Here is a 17214-nt window from a genome sequence, read left to right as displayed (position 1 = left end):
ATATCAATTTCAGTGCCTGCTGTTTATAAATTACTGAAATCCAGTAATTGCAGTTTGTATCTTAGTTTGGCTTTATAGATTACAGATCCCATTATTTGTAGTATGTCCAGTGATCTCAAAATTTGAGTATCAGATGGACTGATTGTAGTTGGACATTATAAATTTAGATATAAAATTCTCAAACTTAAAGTGATTGTAGTTGTTCACTGTAACTATGAGCTTTAGTTTCTTCTTAATGTGAAACTACAATCAGTCTTAAGGTGTTGGCCAATTTCAGTTACGATTAGGTACTAGCCAATTTCAGTTGCAATCAATTTGACAATTTTCCCAACATGATCTGATATATCATCCCACATGGAAAGGAGATTCAGCCCAGTCAGGTGATGCTGAGTCATATGACTCAAGTTAGACTATTATAGTCATAGTCAGGTTTTTAAACAAATCTGTAAAGAAAAACTAGACCTTATCTCGTCTTTCTCTCTCATTCTCATCTGAGAAAGATTTTCTTCTCATTCTCTCTTAGATTTTGAAGATAATCAAAGACACCTACCTGAGAAAAATTTATTAGGGTTGCATATTTACTAGTCAGGTTCTGATTTCAGAGGATTTATGAAGGCTCAACAACTCAGAGCACAATATCAGATCTCAAATATCCTGCTCTTACATTAGAGTATGTACTTGAGTTCAAGATTATTAGGGAATCTACTTAGTTCAACTTTATAATTAGTTATAGCTTAATTGATTTCTATTTCAGTTGGAAACCCTTGTTAAATTCTGAGTTAATTAGGTATTTGAACTGATTTTATGTTTCTTAAATTTGGGGGTTCTGTCAAATTAAAATTGTTCTTTTACTTCTCTTCTCTTTGCCAGTTCATGGCTAGGATAATATGAGCGGAATTCTTAGGATGATTTAGATCCTGCTTCTATGTATCCTGTTTTTGGGTTAAAACTACTCCACTAGGTGAAAATAGATTTCTAATTCTTAATTGATTTCAGTTGGAAACCCTAGCTAAATTCTGAGTTAATTAGGCTTTTGAACTGATTTTATATGTTTCTTAAATATGGGGGTTCTTTCAAATTAAATAATCTGACTAGAATTTGTATTTGTATATATCACTGGGTTCTGCTTTATGTCATTTTCTTACTATCTTGATCAATTACAGTAATAGAACTGATTGCTTTTGTCATTTATTTGTAGATGTCAGGACGTCGTATAAATCCTCCTTGTAAAGAATGGTTCACTGCACGTAAGGGTTCACCGAGGTTTATTGAAGGTGTTAAATCTTTCATTCAATTTACAGCTGACAGTCTTGGGGAAGATATAAATCAATTTCATTGTCCTTGCATGAAATGTCAGAATTATAATAGTCGTCCAAAAACTCTTGATGAAATACATGGGGATATTCTTGATCATGGGTTCGATGTGACATACCGAACGTGGATCCATCATGGTGAGAAACCTCGTGAGAATAATTCCACTGTTAGAGCTTCCGCGTTACCCACTAATAATGTTATGAGTGAAGCTTCTTTTCCGAGAATGGTTGACTTGTTCTTAGACACACTAGGTCGCACTGAGCTTGGTAACCATGAAAAATGGTGCTATTGATGAAGATGGTTCAGATGCTAATGTTGAAGATGGTTCTGGTGCTAATGTAGAAGGTGGTGCTGGTGCTAGTGTTGAAGATGGTATCGATGCCGATTTCAGAAAGAGGATGTTGGATGCATTACCCCTGTATCCAGATTGTGGTGGTGAAAATAAAAAATTGTCGACAGTGATTGAGCTGCTTAGTTTGAAAGCAAGGTATCAGTGTTCCAATGTTTTTTTTTACAGAATTATTAAAATTTTTGAAAACTATTTTATCGGAAGGGACACGTTACCATCTACATGTGCTAAAGCTAAGGGTATGCTCAAGCCATTTAACTTGCCGGTCGAGATTATCCATGCTTGCTCTAATGATTGCATACTTTATCGAAAGGAGTATGTTGATTATGAAGAGTGTCCTAAATGTCATGCAAGTAGATGGCAAGTACCTCCTGAAGGAGGTGATCCAAATGCTAGAAAAGTGCCAGTGAAGAAACTAAGGTTTTTCCCAATTACTGAAAGTTTACAGCGTTGGTATGGTACTCCATGGATTGCTGAGCAGATGTACCATCACTCTAATGTTGAAGAAAGTATTACACACATGTGACATCCTGTGGATTCTTCTTCTTGGAAGTCAATTGATAGGAAGTGGCCTGAGTTTGCTGCTGAGAAACGTAATGTGCGTCTAGGACTAGCCACTGATGGTTTTAATCCTTTTGGAATGATGACTACACACAGTACTTGGCCCTTCATGGTTTTTCCTTTTAACCTTCCCCCATCAGTATGCACGTCAAAAGATTTTACACTGTTAGCACTACTTATTCCTGGTCCAAGTGGTCCCAATGGCAACATTGATGTTTATTTGCAGCCCTTAATTGATGAGTTAATTGAGTTATGGTTAAAAGGAAAGATAACGTATGATGCGCACACAAAGACTTCCTTTACAATGAAAGCAATTTTAATGTGGTGTATACATGACTATCCGGCTTATGCGTATATGTCTGGTCTGCGAACATCTGGAAAATTTGGTTGTCCGGCATGTGGTGAAGATACTGAGGCTCTGAGGCTGAAATGGGGTAATAAGTTTGCATACATGGGTCATAGAAGATTTTTAAGAGATCGGTCTCACCCTTACAGACGTGAAACCGACAAGTTCAATGGATTTAAGGAAGATAGGGGTGCACCAATTCATTTGAGTGGCGTTGAATTGTTTGATAGGACAGCAACAGCAAACAAGGAATTCGGGAAGATGGTAAAGCGGTCACTAGTTGATTCTCCGTATTCGAAGAGATCAATTCTATACAATCTGCCATATTGGAAGGTAAGTGAATATGTGGTTATTTTCCGGCATTTTCTAACTTTAATCATTATGTTCTTGTTATTTATAAGTTTTGCTAACTTAGTTAATCTTAACTTTAGTTTCTGCAACTTCGTCATAATGTGGATGTGATGCATGTAGAAAAGAACTTTGCAGAGAACATGTTTGGGACTTTCATGAACCACAAGGATAAGTCAAAGGATGGGGATCCAGCGCGCAAGGATTTGGAACTGCTGAACTTAAAACCTGACTTGTGGTTGACGGAAACAAATGGTAAAGTAGAACGCCCCCCCAGCTCCTTATTGCTTGCCTAAGAATGAAAGAGAACTAGTCTTAAATTTTTTAGCAAACTGAAAGTTCCTATTGGTTATAGTGGAAACTGGAAAAAGAAAGTGGATATGAAAGAGTTACAATTTAAGTGTTTGAAGTCCCACGACTACCACATGCTTATGCAGGGTTTGATGCCAATTTTTCTAATGTATTGTTTCAAAGATCATAAGCTTTTGCGTGAGGCAATACGTCAATTGTCATTGTTTTTCAAAGTTCTTTGTTCTAAGGTTATTGATCGTGAAGCGCTTCGTCTAATGCACGAACGTGTTGTGGAGTCTTTATGTGTGTTTGAGATGTACTTCCCACCGGCTTTTTTTGTTACGATGACTCATCTTGTCGTACATTTGGCCGAAGAGGCACTAACAGTGGGACCAGATCAATTTAGGTACCCTTTTGAGAGGTATACTTCTTTAGTTGTTGATACTTTCAGTTTCTTTATTACTTTATGAACTTATGTATACGCAACATATATATAATTGTGTTACTAATTGCATGTGCAGGATGATGAGAACCTACAAGGTTTATGGTCGGAACAAAAACTATATTGAAGGGTCAATAACTGCACAATATGAGGTCGATGAAGGAGCGCGCCATTGGATGGAGTTCATTCCTGAGGGTAAGCAAAAGTATTATAAGTGTCATGGAAAGATAGCATTGCACGGTGAGGTTTATGAAGGTCCAGAACCGCCTAATTCACAAGGAAAACCATACCAATTAACTTCCTTACAGCATCAACAAGTTCGTCTTTGGGTATTGAGACATTCAGAAGAAAATACTGAATGGGAAGAGTAAGTAGAATCCTTAACTTTGTCTCTGAACAATTTCTTTACACCATTTTGACCATATAATTTGTATAGTGTGAAGTAACCCTGTCATGTATAATTGTCTTTATTGTTTCACAGGAAATACAAGGCATACAATAATACTTTTAACCGAAGATCAAGGAGCAAGCATCAGGATTACATTCTCTGGTTAAGAGATCAACTTCTAGGCACTCCCGTGACAGATTTTCATAGGCTCTTACTTGGACCTTCCTTCAAGACAGTTTCCTATAGAGCGTATTCGGTGAAAGGTTATCTGTTTTATACAGCAGAGGCAGAGCAATATATGACTACACAAAACAGCGGAGTGACCATCGATGCCTTCACCAGCTTCAGAGCAAGCGCCAAAGATACCAACTTGGTGGGTGATGATACTTCTTACTTTGGCATTGTGAAAAAGATACTTGAACTCGATTATGAAGATTTCACAGAAGTTGTTTTTCTTTGTGATTGGGTCCGGGTCGAAGACAAAACAACTGGATCATATGTGGATGCAGAGACAAACTCGAGGTTCGTCAATTTCGAAAAGTTTAAGAGAAGCTCTAAAGAAGTTGACGAACCCTTCATCCATGCTTCTCAAGCTGCCCAAGTCTTTTATTGCGCTGATGAGACTAGAAAGCATTGGCATCTTGTATTAGAATCTCCCAAGAGATCCGGCCTAAAGGTGAATGCTTATGAAGATCCGTATGTGTTTGCTGTATCCATGAATCAACCTTATTTCTTCAATATCTTTAGATGACGACGAGTATTGGATGGAGATTAGGTAATATCTCTCGACTGAATGCTTGAATGCTTGCAGCACTTATACTTGTTTATATGATTTCAACCTGCTACCTTGATTAAAGTTATTTTTTGAGTCTATGTATACTTGTTCCAACAAAGAAAAGAAAGATGTCCATGTAGTTTCTTACTTTCTGGTCCTTTAACTGGTAATTAACATTTTCATTCATTTATTTCATTATTTGTGAAAGCTTTACATCTTCTATTACTTTTGTCAGTGACCTTCAGATTTGCTGTTGTATAACTTAGTTGCACTTTTTTTTGCAGAGTGAAGGTGGTGCAGTTGTCTGGGTTCCTGCACCAGGGAGAGAGATTTCTAGAATACGGGCTGGTTCTTTCTACAACCTTCTTCAGGGACAACACATAGCATTTGCTCCATCTCAAACTGGGCACCCAGCCTTTGCTGGGATATATCACCCAACACAGAAAATGGGTGGAGCACTTGTTCACCATCTGCTTCAGCAGTCTCAAACCATGGATGGAGCTGTTGAAATGGTAGGACCTCCTGCAGGTGTTTATCAGCAGCAGCCTCAATGCACACAGGTGAATTGGACCAATACTTACTGAAATAGAAAGAAGTTTCGTTATATTTTTTGGAGTTCAGAATGCTCAAGTATAATTATAACTTAGAATGGTGTGAATTCAGTACCCATGTAAAACTTTTCGTGGTTTTTGACCTAACTATCAACTCGATTAATATAAATCGAGTTACTGTTTTAAACATATTTTGAATTTGGATTGAATGGTGAATGTTTCAAATGAGCATCTATTAAAGTTCAGTTTAGTGAATTTCAAATTTTATGCCAGTCAGAAATGTGAATCAGATTTTATAAATTGTAATAAATTTCAAATTTCAGGCCAGTCAGATGAAAGCCTAGTCAGACTGGGATTCAGACGAATCAGACTTTTAAAAAGTATTCAGCCCATATAAACTACCGGTGGAAACAGACGATTAAATTTTATATTTTCTAATTTAAAACTTTAGAAACCACTGTTAATGTCAGTGTTATCAATTGACTGTCAGCGAAAGTAGTATTTTTAAAGATATCAACTTCTGTGAGACACAGTCGTTTTGGAAAAAACCACTAATATATTACAACTAATGATCACAGTCGTTTTTGATGATATTACCTCTTCTATTGCCAGTGGTTTAACTTCCATTTTACACTAGTGTATCTTCTTGCATTCGATGACCTTCACCATGTTGTACGTACCGATCATCTATTGGCTGTTGATCTACGCGATATTCATCTTGTCGATCGGGTAAATCATCATTTTCTTAACTGTTTTCTACAATATCATCCCAACGTGTTTGTTGTCTGACATTTCTTCAACTAGATTGACTATGTCTTGATGTACTTGATCTCGACCTTGAGCGAGTCATACTTCTCGATCTCTACTCCTGTAATCTTATATTCTCTTCTCTTAACTCATTATTCTGACGCATCAAATTCGCACGCTCTTCATCCTCTCGCCTTCTTTCTTCAGCCAACCTCTGTCGAAGTTCTGCGATTGTCATATCTTCATCATCTCCTTCTATGAGTCCTCCCACTCCAGTCCTTTGTTGGGCCTCTTCTATTGAATCTTTTTGTGAAGTATGAACACTCACTCTGTCATAGTCAATAGCGTTATCTTGTACAGGTTCTCGTTGATCTGGATGATGAACTTGTTGTTTTTTATTATTTCTTTCTCCCATCTTAGATGACTCTGCAATTTCACTCCTTCTCCTTCCAGCGATTCTCTGGCTTCTTCTCACCATTTTCATTTTCTTGTTTCAATGTAAAGAAGAAGTTTTCTATAAGGAATTAAAAATTTGAGCAATGAAGATGAAATTTCTGAAGCTATCCTTTTGAATTGTTAGATTTAAACCTTTAAACATTCACCACCACGGTATATCATTCCGAGTTGTTTTCTAGTTTGTTCCAGAGAGGTCACACCAAAAAAAGACTTCTTATGCTCATGTGATTATAGTTGCTTACCGCAACTTATGAGGGCATATGACCACCGCAATGAGAAACATTTAATACACTGGCAAGTGGCAACTATCGTCGGTGTTTTACCCTGGCACAACCTAAGAGACTTTCACTAAAAAAGAGAGACGAGAAAAGAAAAGAAAAAAGGACCGGTCCCTCGGTGGTGGAATCAGATGCTAAATTCGCCAACAAATTGAAAGCCAAGAACATCCGTGGCTTTTTTTTTTACAGCACCAAAAGTATCCGTTAGGAATTTGAACGTTGGGATTGCATTTATCAGCATTACCTACCTGGTACAAAAAACAGATCATTTTTCTTTCTGTTCTCTCTTTCATGGTTGTCATTATATATATAGTGAAGAACAAGACTCTTCTTGCTTTAGAGAGAACTAAAGCTTCTTTTCCCCATCCTCCAATCTATTTATATTCCTTTCTAGCTCTCAAATACTCACTATCCACTAGAAATTGTTTCTGAAGAATTTGGATTCGGGGAAGAAATGGGTTTCATTTTGGTGATATCTCTACCATTCATTTTGTTCACAATTCTACTTGGTTTTGGATGTTTTCTGTTTGGAAGATCAAAAGGGAGACAAGAATTGCTCAACAGTTCACAGGTTTATGGTGTGCCAACACCACCACCACATGGTTCTGATACTTCTTATCCTTCAGCCACTCCTCCACTTATTACCAAGAAAGACAATTTCAACAATGTTTGAAATTTAATGATGTGAAGATTGAAGAAGCATTTGAATATGTTATGTATAATTTGTGATTCTTTAAGTTTTACTTGTGATTTTCTGAGATTCAAAATTATATTCAATTTGTTGTGCAAGAGAGGTCAGTTGTTGAATCATGATATTATAAGTTGTAATCTCAGTTTGTTCATCTACCAGTAATAGATCATTTTCTCAGTTTTTTTCCTTAGTTTTTTTACGAGTTTCCTTTCGCAATTTAAGGAAGTCATTAAGAGAGTCTTCCACCGTGCAATTTAGGACAGTAACGACAGTTGATTGTGACTTGTGAGCGTATTCTCCATTTCTGGTACAAGAATTCCTTGTTTAAAAGCTCTGTAGAAGAGAACTAACAGGCAAGGATCGATCCATCATCCATGACTTTAACCCTGGGAAATCGAATTCTAACGTGACAGGCAGGTAAAGAACTACTAATGCACTCAAAGTATCAAGCAATCAAAGATTTATATTAGCATTAATCAACCAATTACAATACATATCCCTAAACACCTGCATTGTACATTGCGGCATTGCGCTCAATTGTTACTCCAGCAACTGCTTATTCCAATATAAATGGACCCTTTTGCTGTTCTTGCACTGCCACCCTGAGTACATATAGGGTGAACTGTTTTGCTTATCATGTAATCAACCTTCATGATGTAGCTGCTGAAACCCCAGCTGCGGGTTGTTTGACTGTTTCGAGTGTTTTTTCATATTCTTCAATGGATTTGAATAGCGCTGAGAAATTACCTTTACCAAATCCTCCACAACCTCCTTTCTGATAAGTCTTGCCTTCTTCATCCTTCAACATACATCCTAATCTCTGTATAATCTCTATGAATATAGTTGGCCTGTCCAACAACAAAATGGAACAATATCAGAACACGTAACACCAACAAAGACCGAAGTACAAAAAAATCAAACAGGAAAACATGTAAAAATGTTAAAATTGCAGGTCTCTGATTAAAGCTAACGAAAAGAATGTGTTATGTTAGTTGCCCCAAATCATGGAATTTCAGTTCCAAATGCATTTTGAACCTCCCTTTAATGCCTCCTTAAATCAGGACTAACTCGAACAGAAAACACAAAATATACATGCAACCTTTGGAAGTGCAGTTTGCTCCATTCTGATTCGGTCAATACAACTAAATTAGCACACCCCATCATAACCTATTAAAGTGCAGTCAATGCTAATCAGTCTGATACAACTCTTAGCAGACCCGATCTCCCATAGGCTATGTTATTAAGCTTGAGATGGCAACTTTATGATACATCGATTTGGTTAAGTTCAAAGGTGGGAATGAGCAACACATTTTTATCCAAAGCCGTAACTTATCCGTCTAGAACGCCCTGAGTCCTCAAAAACAAACTCGGCAAAAGTCAGACACTCAATTTCATCTATGAGCAGACAAACAAACAAACACCATATGCGCTCTTAAAATAAATGCAGAACAATAAATGCAAGGAAAATTACCTATCCCCAACAGGCTTTGTAAAAATCTGAAGCAAGACACCTTGATCATCTCTATCAACAAGAATCCCCAACTCCTCGCACATTTTAATCTCCTCGTCATTCAAGACATCACCAACCCTACTCTTCAAACTCTTATAATAAGTAGGTGGCGGCGAAGGCATAAACTCAAACCCACCAATACTACTCCTCTTCCTCATTTCCTTCAATGTCATGAAAATATCACCACTAACCAACGCCAAATGCTGTAGCCCTTCACCTTCATTATGCTCCAAATAAGTCTGTATCTGACTCTTCCGCTTCGTACCATACACCGGTTCATTCATCGGCAACAACACCATTTCATTATTACTAGCCAAAACAGCCGAATTCAATCCAGACTCAGCTGTGCCCACATCCTCAGCTGTAAATTCAGCAAATTCATGAAACCCAGTAAACGATTTCACATACGCAATCGACTCCGCCAAATTCCACACATTCCCAACCGCATGGTCCAATCTTTTCAACCCGAAATCCAAACCCCTAAAAGACGAAAGTTCATCCATTTTCTCAAACCCCGGCAATAAAACATAATCAGAACCAATCAGATTTTGATTTTCTTGACGATTAAAACTCACATACCTCAATACAACATCACCATACATCTTAATCTCACTAACCCAAACCCCGTTTCCAATCTCCATCGGTTTCGCAGAACCAACACCCCCATTACTCACACTGACATTAAACGCCTCAACAGCATCTTCAACTTCAATCCCAATCGCCCGAACTCCAAACCCATGTGTATTACTAAAATCTCTAGCTTTCTCATGATTAAAAGTAGGAATTGAAGCAGTATTTTCTTGATTATTCATTTCTGATATCTTTTTCGAGTAAGGAGCAGTGAAAATGAAATTAAGGTCACCGGAATTAAGAATATATGAAGCATGAATGTAATTAGCAGTTGATAAATCAGATTTAGCTATAATAGGCATACCTAAACCCCATGAGAATCTTCTTGATGTGTTTGTTGCATCACTGCACCAGAACTCAATATGATGGAACTTTTTCACAACAAATTTGTCTGATTTTGGGTTTTGTCTTATGAAATTCTTGTACCCAACTAGCTTGAATTTGTGTTCTTGATTCATTTCTTTGTTTTCCACCATTTTTTTTGTTTTGTTTTGTGTTAGCCCAGAGATTCTTTTTCTCCATGCGAGTTCAGCTCAGTGGGGAGAGGGTTTAAGAAGAAGTGCGGTGGGGGGAGTTTTGGTGATGACACGTGGAGAGATTTGGAGCTAGTAGTTGGAGATTTGGCGTCTTGTATATCTGAATGGAAGGGAGTGTTTTACACGTAAACAAAACTGTCTGGATAGATTAGAGATTGACACGTGGTTGTGTTATGTTGAATATATCGGCTTTTCTGGTTTTTGGTAAAAGGATATGTCTATAATGACTAGATTGTGTCGAGTCCACTCGTTCATCCCATGATCCATATCCATATTGTACGTGTTCGAATAATTCATCTTCCTTGTTGCTTTCGATTTTCTTCGATGGTAATGATTATTTGGATCCAGAATTGAAAGTAGAAGAGGACAAAAAGAAAATAAGAAAAACAAACAAACAAATTGCACCATGTAATCGTAAAATACAAATACAAATTTGATAAATGAGGGCGGTGTTTTCGAAATACTTGTGCAGTCGTGCATTTCAACATGACCTCCTTATTAAGTGTGGGTGCATGCATGTGAGCACCTAGAACCATCAACAAAATGAATTCCCGATTACCCTACACTTAATGTTGTAATTTTATGTACCAAACCGTTTACAATTACACTAAACAGAATGTTGATATCTCAGTTAAGATACCTAGCTAAGCTATTTAGCTAGTATGTTGCATGTAAACATAGATATAGTACACACGGGACCTGAAGACACTAATGGAAGAGAGAAATGAAGGAGAGTTTTTATTATTTCATAGTACTTCTCGTACACTTCCAAGTATGGCTATTTATAGCCTACATAAAGCATGTGATACAAAGCAAAGATGAGACACGTATTGATACACGTGTTGGGTTAATATTTGCTAATGAATTTTATGCTTATCTTAGTTGGTGATCAGACAATTAAGTTAACCGACTTTACATAATACTCCCCCTTGGATGATCACCGATCTAAGATCACTATGTGGTCAAAAAATTTCTGTTAAAAACTGGTCGTCTAAGCGGTACCACCGATTTTCTCCCTTCGTCGAAATTGCATCGGGAAAGTCACTTGGGACAAGACCTTAATGGAGGCTCACAACAATATTGTCGGTGCATCTTGTTTGGCTTCTTATATAATTTATCAAGAAAAACCGTGTGCGGTAAAAACCTGACTTGAGAATAAAATGTGATAATCCGATCACTGATTCCGCCAAAAATTCTATGGATATCCATCTCTTTACATGACAGTCACCATTCTCAGTTTTTGTCTCATTAAAAACCTCGTCAGGAAAATCCAGAGGGACAAAACCTGAACGTAGGAAAACATGAGTTCTCAGAACAATGATAAACCCGCTGATGTTGCCTCGTTAAAACCTTGCCAGAAAAATCGAACTGGGACAAAAACTGGTCGAAGGAAAAAGAGTACAACAATCGGTAGCTTTAAAGTGATGATGGTAGTCACACATTTTCTCCCGGCGCCGAAACTGTGTCAGGAAAACCATTTTGGAAAAAACCTGAACTTAGAGTGAGATTGGTCATCGCCATGACTTCCGTCAGAATTTCATCAGGAAAAACCACTTGGGACAAAAACCTGAGTGTCGGGAAATACTTCCTCCGACAGATATGCGTTAGGAAAACCACTTGGGACAAAACCTACACGCATGCGTCAGGAAAACCACTTGGGACAAAACCTGAGCGCCTAGAATTCAAAATAATGTCGACGTTGATGCAAATGTTGCCTCATTAAAAACCTCGTCTGGAAAACCATGTGGGACAAAACCAGACCAAAGGAAAAGAGTACAACGGACGTCGCCCAATAACAGTGCTGCATACGCATATGCTGCCTCGTTAAAACCTTCACAAGGAAAACTCATTGGGACAAAACCTTAGTGAAGGAAAAAGAGTACAACGCGTTTAAGTCCAGCCTATGATTCTACGAGTTTACTCCCCCTGAAGCATGACTTCTTAAAGCGATTGGTGGTGCAAATATTATATAGCCTTCAGAAAACTGCTTTACCATTTGTAGTTTATGGAGGAATGACTGCAGGTCTTGCGCCGAGTGCACCACTAGCAATATACACCTCGCATTTAAATCCTCCACCATTGCACAACAAATTCAATTTTACGCTTCAGGCATAACAATGAAAGGCCTTTTGTAAACTCATAAATACCGTAGAATCAACTTCAGCCTCTAAAAGGTAACCTGCAAAACAAAAGTTAGAACATAACAGATAATGCATGCATTATATTCATATATGGTACTTCTGGACCATAAAGTATTATTTTTATGTACGTAACAGATGGATCACTTTTCCACTCTACGGGATCCAAATTAACGGTGCTAATTTAGAAGCACCATGAGTATCAAAACTAGATACTCCAGTAGACAAGTTTTATTATGCTAGGATGTCCTCGAACTTCAGATCGAGCAAATATTTCAATTTCAGTGAGATCTCAAAATGTAGTTCAAGCGTGGATTTTAGCGCTGTGAAGGGCTTTTCAAGAAGCCGAAGATGATATCATCAATTCATCCGGATATTAAACCTATACCAAAGAACATAAAATTCACACAAAGGATTGTTCATAAATTTCTCCTCTTCAAAATGGTGATTATGACTAAAATTTCAAGCCTGACATAATTCACAAGGTCAGGAGGCTGCCAGAGTTAAAACTAGAATCCTTCAGGGATTCAAATACAATCACCAACCATAAGTCATAGCTAGATGCAATTAGAGTCTTCCAGAGACTACCACGCTAAAGTGCATCAACATTAGGAGAATATCATAGAACCAATCCTGGGATTCAGCAGGAAACCCTTAAATCGCACCTTGAGCGATTATATTACTCTCTCTGCGCTTTATCTCAAACACCAACCTGTAATATTCAGTCCTAATGATTTTACGGTGTGAGTCGGATCCGAATATTTCCCTTTTTCGAGAGATTCCATCCTCTACCTTAATTTGAGGGGAACAGATCATATGCCTACCAATCACAATGTCGATGTTCCTCTGCAAAGAGGTACATAACCATCATTGTAAATAGATAATAGACAACTATATAGATCCCACACATTTCTCTAATGCATGCATACTTAAAATTTTCACAGACTGGTACCAGCGCCACTTCAGGGGCATTATCATCCCTCATCTTTAATGAGGTATATACTTAGAGAGTGTGGATCATATTCTGATAGTCTCGAGGAGCACTATCTGTAGTCTCTTCAAGAGCACCACATATTATAAGAGTGATCAAAATCTATTTTACAAGGCATATATGAGGCAGTCATCTGTGCCTCAAACGTGTCTTAACACACGACTTGGTCACTGCGAGATGCATGATTTACCTGCTGTGACAACTTCTTGTGTCTGCATTCTCAAGCAAGTGACGAACAATAATTTCCCGGAGCTACTGCAGTTATTTATTTTAATCACGAGTAATCTCCAACACCTCAATTACGTCCAATATCTTGGTGTGAGAAAACAAATGAGATGTTTCACGCCAATTCTAGTGGCAGCCAAACTTTCTTTGATCAGAATAAACACTTAATGAGATAACCTATTTAATTTGTCAACATTGTTCACTGCAACCTTTAGGTGGTTCTTGTCATCTCCATGACTTCAAGGGAAAACCCTTAAGGTTGTCGACATAAGACGTGCCATCTTCAGATGGCAGTCTTTCTCCCCCTGGTTTAGGCGGGAAAAACCCTTTTAGGTTATCATAATTTGCACCATCCTTTTATGGTGACGTTTCTCCCCCTGACTAAAGTGGGAGAACCTTAAAGGTTATCAACCCTAATCTTGCCAAACTTCTGGTGGCGGGTTGTCATGCCAATTTCTGATGGCATTTTAGTTTTCTTGATCATGGCGGAAACATTACTATCTCATTTCTGGAAACTTCTGGTTCCATAATTGCCTGATTTTCAAAGGCAATTCTGCTCATAATAGTTTTTAGGTTTTAATTTAACTACACAATAGGTATCCCAAAAACAGCTGCAGGCTCGACAAGAGATGAGATATTTCACGCCGTTCCTTATAACGGTTTACTTCCTCCCCCTAACGGCGGGAATACAGTCTCATCTTTAATAAGACATTACCAACACATGGTTTTAAATGTCTTATGAATCAAAACCAACATATATAGCTAGGTGACGTTATGGAACAAATACGTAAGTTGTAAGGTTGCTTCCCAAGATGTAATTGATGGTAAATAGTTGGTCGAGCAATAAACTAAAGATGCTTAAACAAAGAACTCAACTAGACCATGTTGAGTATGCACATGTGTTGTTTATATGTTCGATATAATACCAATTGAAGGAAAAGCATCAAAATCCTATAAATTTACCACCAAATTAAATGGACTTAACAAGAAAGTCCAGAAAATAGGTATGCAACCAAACAAATAGTGTGAGCATCTTAGCAAACACGAGAGACCATCTAGTGGATGTGTATGTCAATACGATAAAGTATTGAAATAATTGTCCATACTGCAGGGTGAATAAGTTCTGCATATGCCACCTTGAATCCTTTCTAGGGATTAATGTTGGTGATTCAGCAACTGGTTACCATAATGTTAATGTTGATGCAATTTAACAACTAATTGTCTCAGGGACCAACAACACAATTTACATCCCCATCTAATAGAATCTTCAGGTTCTGTAAAAGATGCCTATGAGCATTTTAAATCGTCTACTCATCTTGGTAGAACTTTGGTGTCCATAACGACCATGCATGAGCATGAAAAGTCGAGGTCATTAAGCTTCTGGCTAATGACACTGTGAGATTCTACGGATAGAGATTTCATATGGCACACCCCATAAAAAAGAGAGCCTCAAGCTTCTCTAAACGTGCTTCTGGCACAAAAACAAACGAAGTAACAAAATACTCCATAAAAATGCTCATTTATTATTTCAAGGTGGTATACCAAATATTCCTAAAACTCAGCAGATTCTTCTGGAACCTGATAGAATATAAGGCAAACAATACACCATCAGATAAAATGATATACGCTCTTCCGCAGACGTCTATCATACTATTCGAACCTGAAATGATATTTTACATTTCGCAAAACCTCTACAAGGTTATAAAAGTGGTTCGAAAATTTGTATTTGTTGTTCCGCTGTTTTTGAAACAAATATCTCCATCATCCATATCTTTACTGGATAGATCACTTCTGGAATCCATATCCTTTGGCAAAGATAGACGAGAGAAAAATAATAGAGTCATCAACAAAAACATTTGGTAACCATGGGATACTTCGGGAACCCAAAGTTTTTTGGCTAATTCCTGGAATCCAACTATATCGATAGACCACTTCTGGAGTCTATTTTATGGATTATTACAGGAATGAACAAAATGTATGTTGGACTGCTTCTGAAGTCGACAACATCTCATGGATTGCTTCTGGAATCCATTATTTACAAAAATAAGCAAAGAAAATAGACAAAACTTAAAACAAAGGATAAACATCCAAACAAATATGGTACTAATACAATATTAACAAATCTCCAACTTCGTCACTTCCAGGGTCAACGAAATATGAATTTACAAGTGCGCAAATGGATAAACAGTTTATAACAAAGTTCCCTAGTTGGTCGCTTCAGGGACCGCCGATAGAAACGGCTAGCACTTTTGTAACGGGTCACTTCTGGGACCAATGGGCTAGCGGAGCGTGCCTTTTGCATATTCCAGCTTCTGGTGGAATTATTTCAAAATCTCTGGAGATTATTTAGAGCAAGAGAAATTAAATTTATGTTATCCTCTAGGGATACAACAATTTCTCGCTTCGCTGGTATTAAAACCTTAAGTACCATAACAAAAATAATATAGCGGAAAATTATTAAAGTTTACGGAGTCGCGGTTCTCATCATCCCGCACTTACCCAAAAACATCCGTACAAGTTTGCAATACTTGTAGAACAACTTGCTTCCATTAATAGTGTTACTACCCTAGATCAATAGAAGCAACATAGTCAGTACTACTATCCACATATATAATCAAAAACACAAGTTCAATTCAAAACACAAATATAAATTGTGAAGTTGATTATATGGCTTTGTGGGTATCATCCCCGGCAGCTCGACATAAACATCGTCGAACACTGGTTTATCAATTGGCGGCATCGAGCTATTCGTGCTGATAACGTGTTGTAATTTTATGTACCAAACCGTTTACAATTACATTAAACAGAATGCTGATATCTCAGTTAAGATACCTAGCTAAGCTATTTAGCTAGTATGTTGCATGTAAACATAGATATAGTACACACGGGACCTGAAGACACTAATGGAAGAGAAAAATGAAGGAGAGTTTTTATTATTTCATAGTACTTCTCGTACACTTCCAAGTATGGCTATTTATAGCCTACATAAAGCATGTGATACAAAGCAAAGATGAGACACGTATTGATACACGTATTGGGTTAATATTTGCTAATGAAGTTTATGCTTATCTTAGTTGGTGATCAGACAATTAAGTTAACCGACTTTACATAATACTTAATTGGTTGTGCAACCCCTTAGTTTTTTCTCAAGGTGAAAAAAGACATGATACTCCCTTTGTTTCATAAGAGTGGTAAAGGCACTTGAATATTAGAATTTCAGGCACTCTGAGGATAGAATATGATTAACCCTAAGTAAAAAATTTGGGTGTATCACATCACTACCCCCAAAAGGAACTTTTTTCCAAAGTTCCAAATAAAAATTAGAAGCGAAGAGGATTACTAATAGTTGCAATTTAACGAAAACGCTTAGGAGTTCCAAACTCACATAGTGTAGAGAAAAGTTTTGATGGGGGCAAAATCCGATGGGGTACGGGGACCAATCAGAAACTGACAATTATCCTTCTATTTTTGCACGGTTTCTAACACGATTTTATACTCCTAATTTACCCTTCATGTATATATGGTAATCTTGTTAATTATATAAACAAAATACTAACCTAAATTAACGCCTAACATAGATAAAAAATTGGAAAAAAAATATTAAAATTAATTTTGAATTAAATTTTAGTTAATTCAAAATATGAGAT

At 37.3% G+C, this 17214-nt stretch overlaps 2 protein-coding genes across 3 annotated transcripts; one reads left to right on the top strand and one right to left on the bottom strand.

The window, feature by feature from the left end:
- Positions 1 to 2201: 2201 nt before the first annotated feature.
- LOC113358628 lies at positions 2202 to 5198 on the top strand. Its single transcript, XM_026602237.1, has 6 exons — positions 2202 to 2903; positions 3002 to 3156; positions 3247 to 3630; positions 3731 to 4018; positions 4133 to 4735; positions 5099 to 5198. Exons 1-6 carry the CDS (start codon positions 2304 to 2306, stop codon positions 5196 to 5198), a joined length of 2130 nt encoding a protein of 709 aa, XP_026458022.1. The 5' UTR covers positions 2202 to 2303.
- Positions 5199 to 7980: 2782 nt separating this feature from the next.
- LOC113312924 (4-hydroxyphenylpyruvate dioxygenase-like) lies at positions 7981 to 10882 on the bottom strand. 2 transcript variants are annotated; one of them, XM_026561662.1, is made up of 3 exons: positions 9627 to 10882; positions 9009 to 9527; positions 7981 to 8385 (listed from the first exon to the last, which is right to left on the bottom strand). In XM_026561662.1, the coding sequence occupies exons 1-3, from the start codon at positions 10151 to 10153 to the stop codon at positions 8187 to 8189; spliced, it is 1245 nt and encodes a 414-aa protein (XP_026417447.1). In that variant the 5' UTR covers positions 10154 to 10882; the 3' UTR covers positions 7981 to 8186. The 2 variants fall into 2 exon arrangements, with proteins under 2 accessions (XP_026417447.1, XP_026417443.1); XM_026561658.1 differs by having other exon boundaries at positions 9009 to 10875.
- Positions 10883 to 17214: the final 6332 nt, after the last annotated feature.

This window comes from Papaver somniferum, chromosome 1 (assembly GCF_003573695.1).
Source record: "Papaver somniferum cultivar HN1 chromosome 1, ASM357369v1, whole genome shotgun sequence".
In the NCBI taxonomy this organism is placed as follows: Eukaryota; Viridiplantae; Streptophyta; class Magnoliopsida; order Ranunculales; family Papaveraceae; genus Papaver; species Papaver somniferum.
Note: the sequence above shows the minus strand (reverse complement) of the source record. Positions and strands in the feature narration are given on the sequence as shown.

Coding starts and splice junctions, on each gene's coding strand:
- LOC113358628 (XM_026602237.1), top strand. CDS start 2,304: ATGATGACTACACACAGTACTTGGCCCTTCATGGTTTTTCCTTTTAAC. Junction 2,904..3,001: donor ACAATCTGCCATATTGGAAG/GTAAGTGAATAT, acceptor TCTTAACTTTAG/TTTCTGCAACTTCGTCATAA. Junction 3,631..3,730: donor TTTAGGTACCCTTTTGAGAG/GTATACTTCTTT, acceptor TTGCATGTGCAG/GATGATGAGAACCTACAAGG.
- LOC113312924 (XM_026561658.1), bottom strand. CDS start 10,153: ATGGTGGAAAACAAAGAAATGAATCAAGAACACAAATTCAAGCTAGTT. Junction 8,386..9,008: donor ACAAAGCCTGTTGGGGATAG/GTAATTTTCCTT, acceptor GTTGTTGGACAG/GCCAACTATATTCATAGAGA.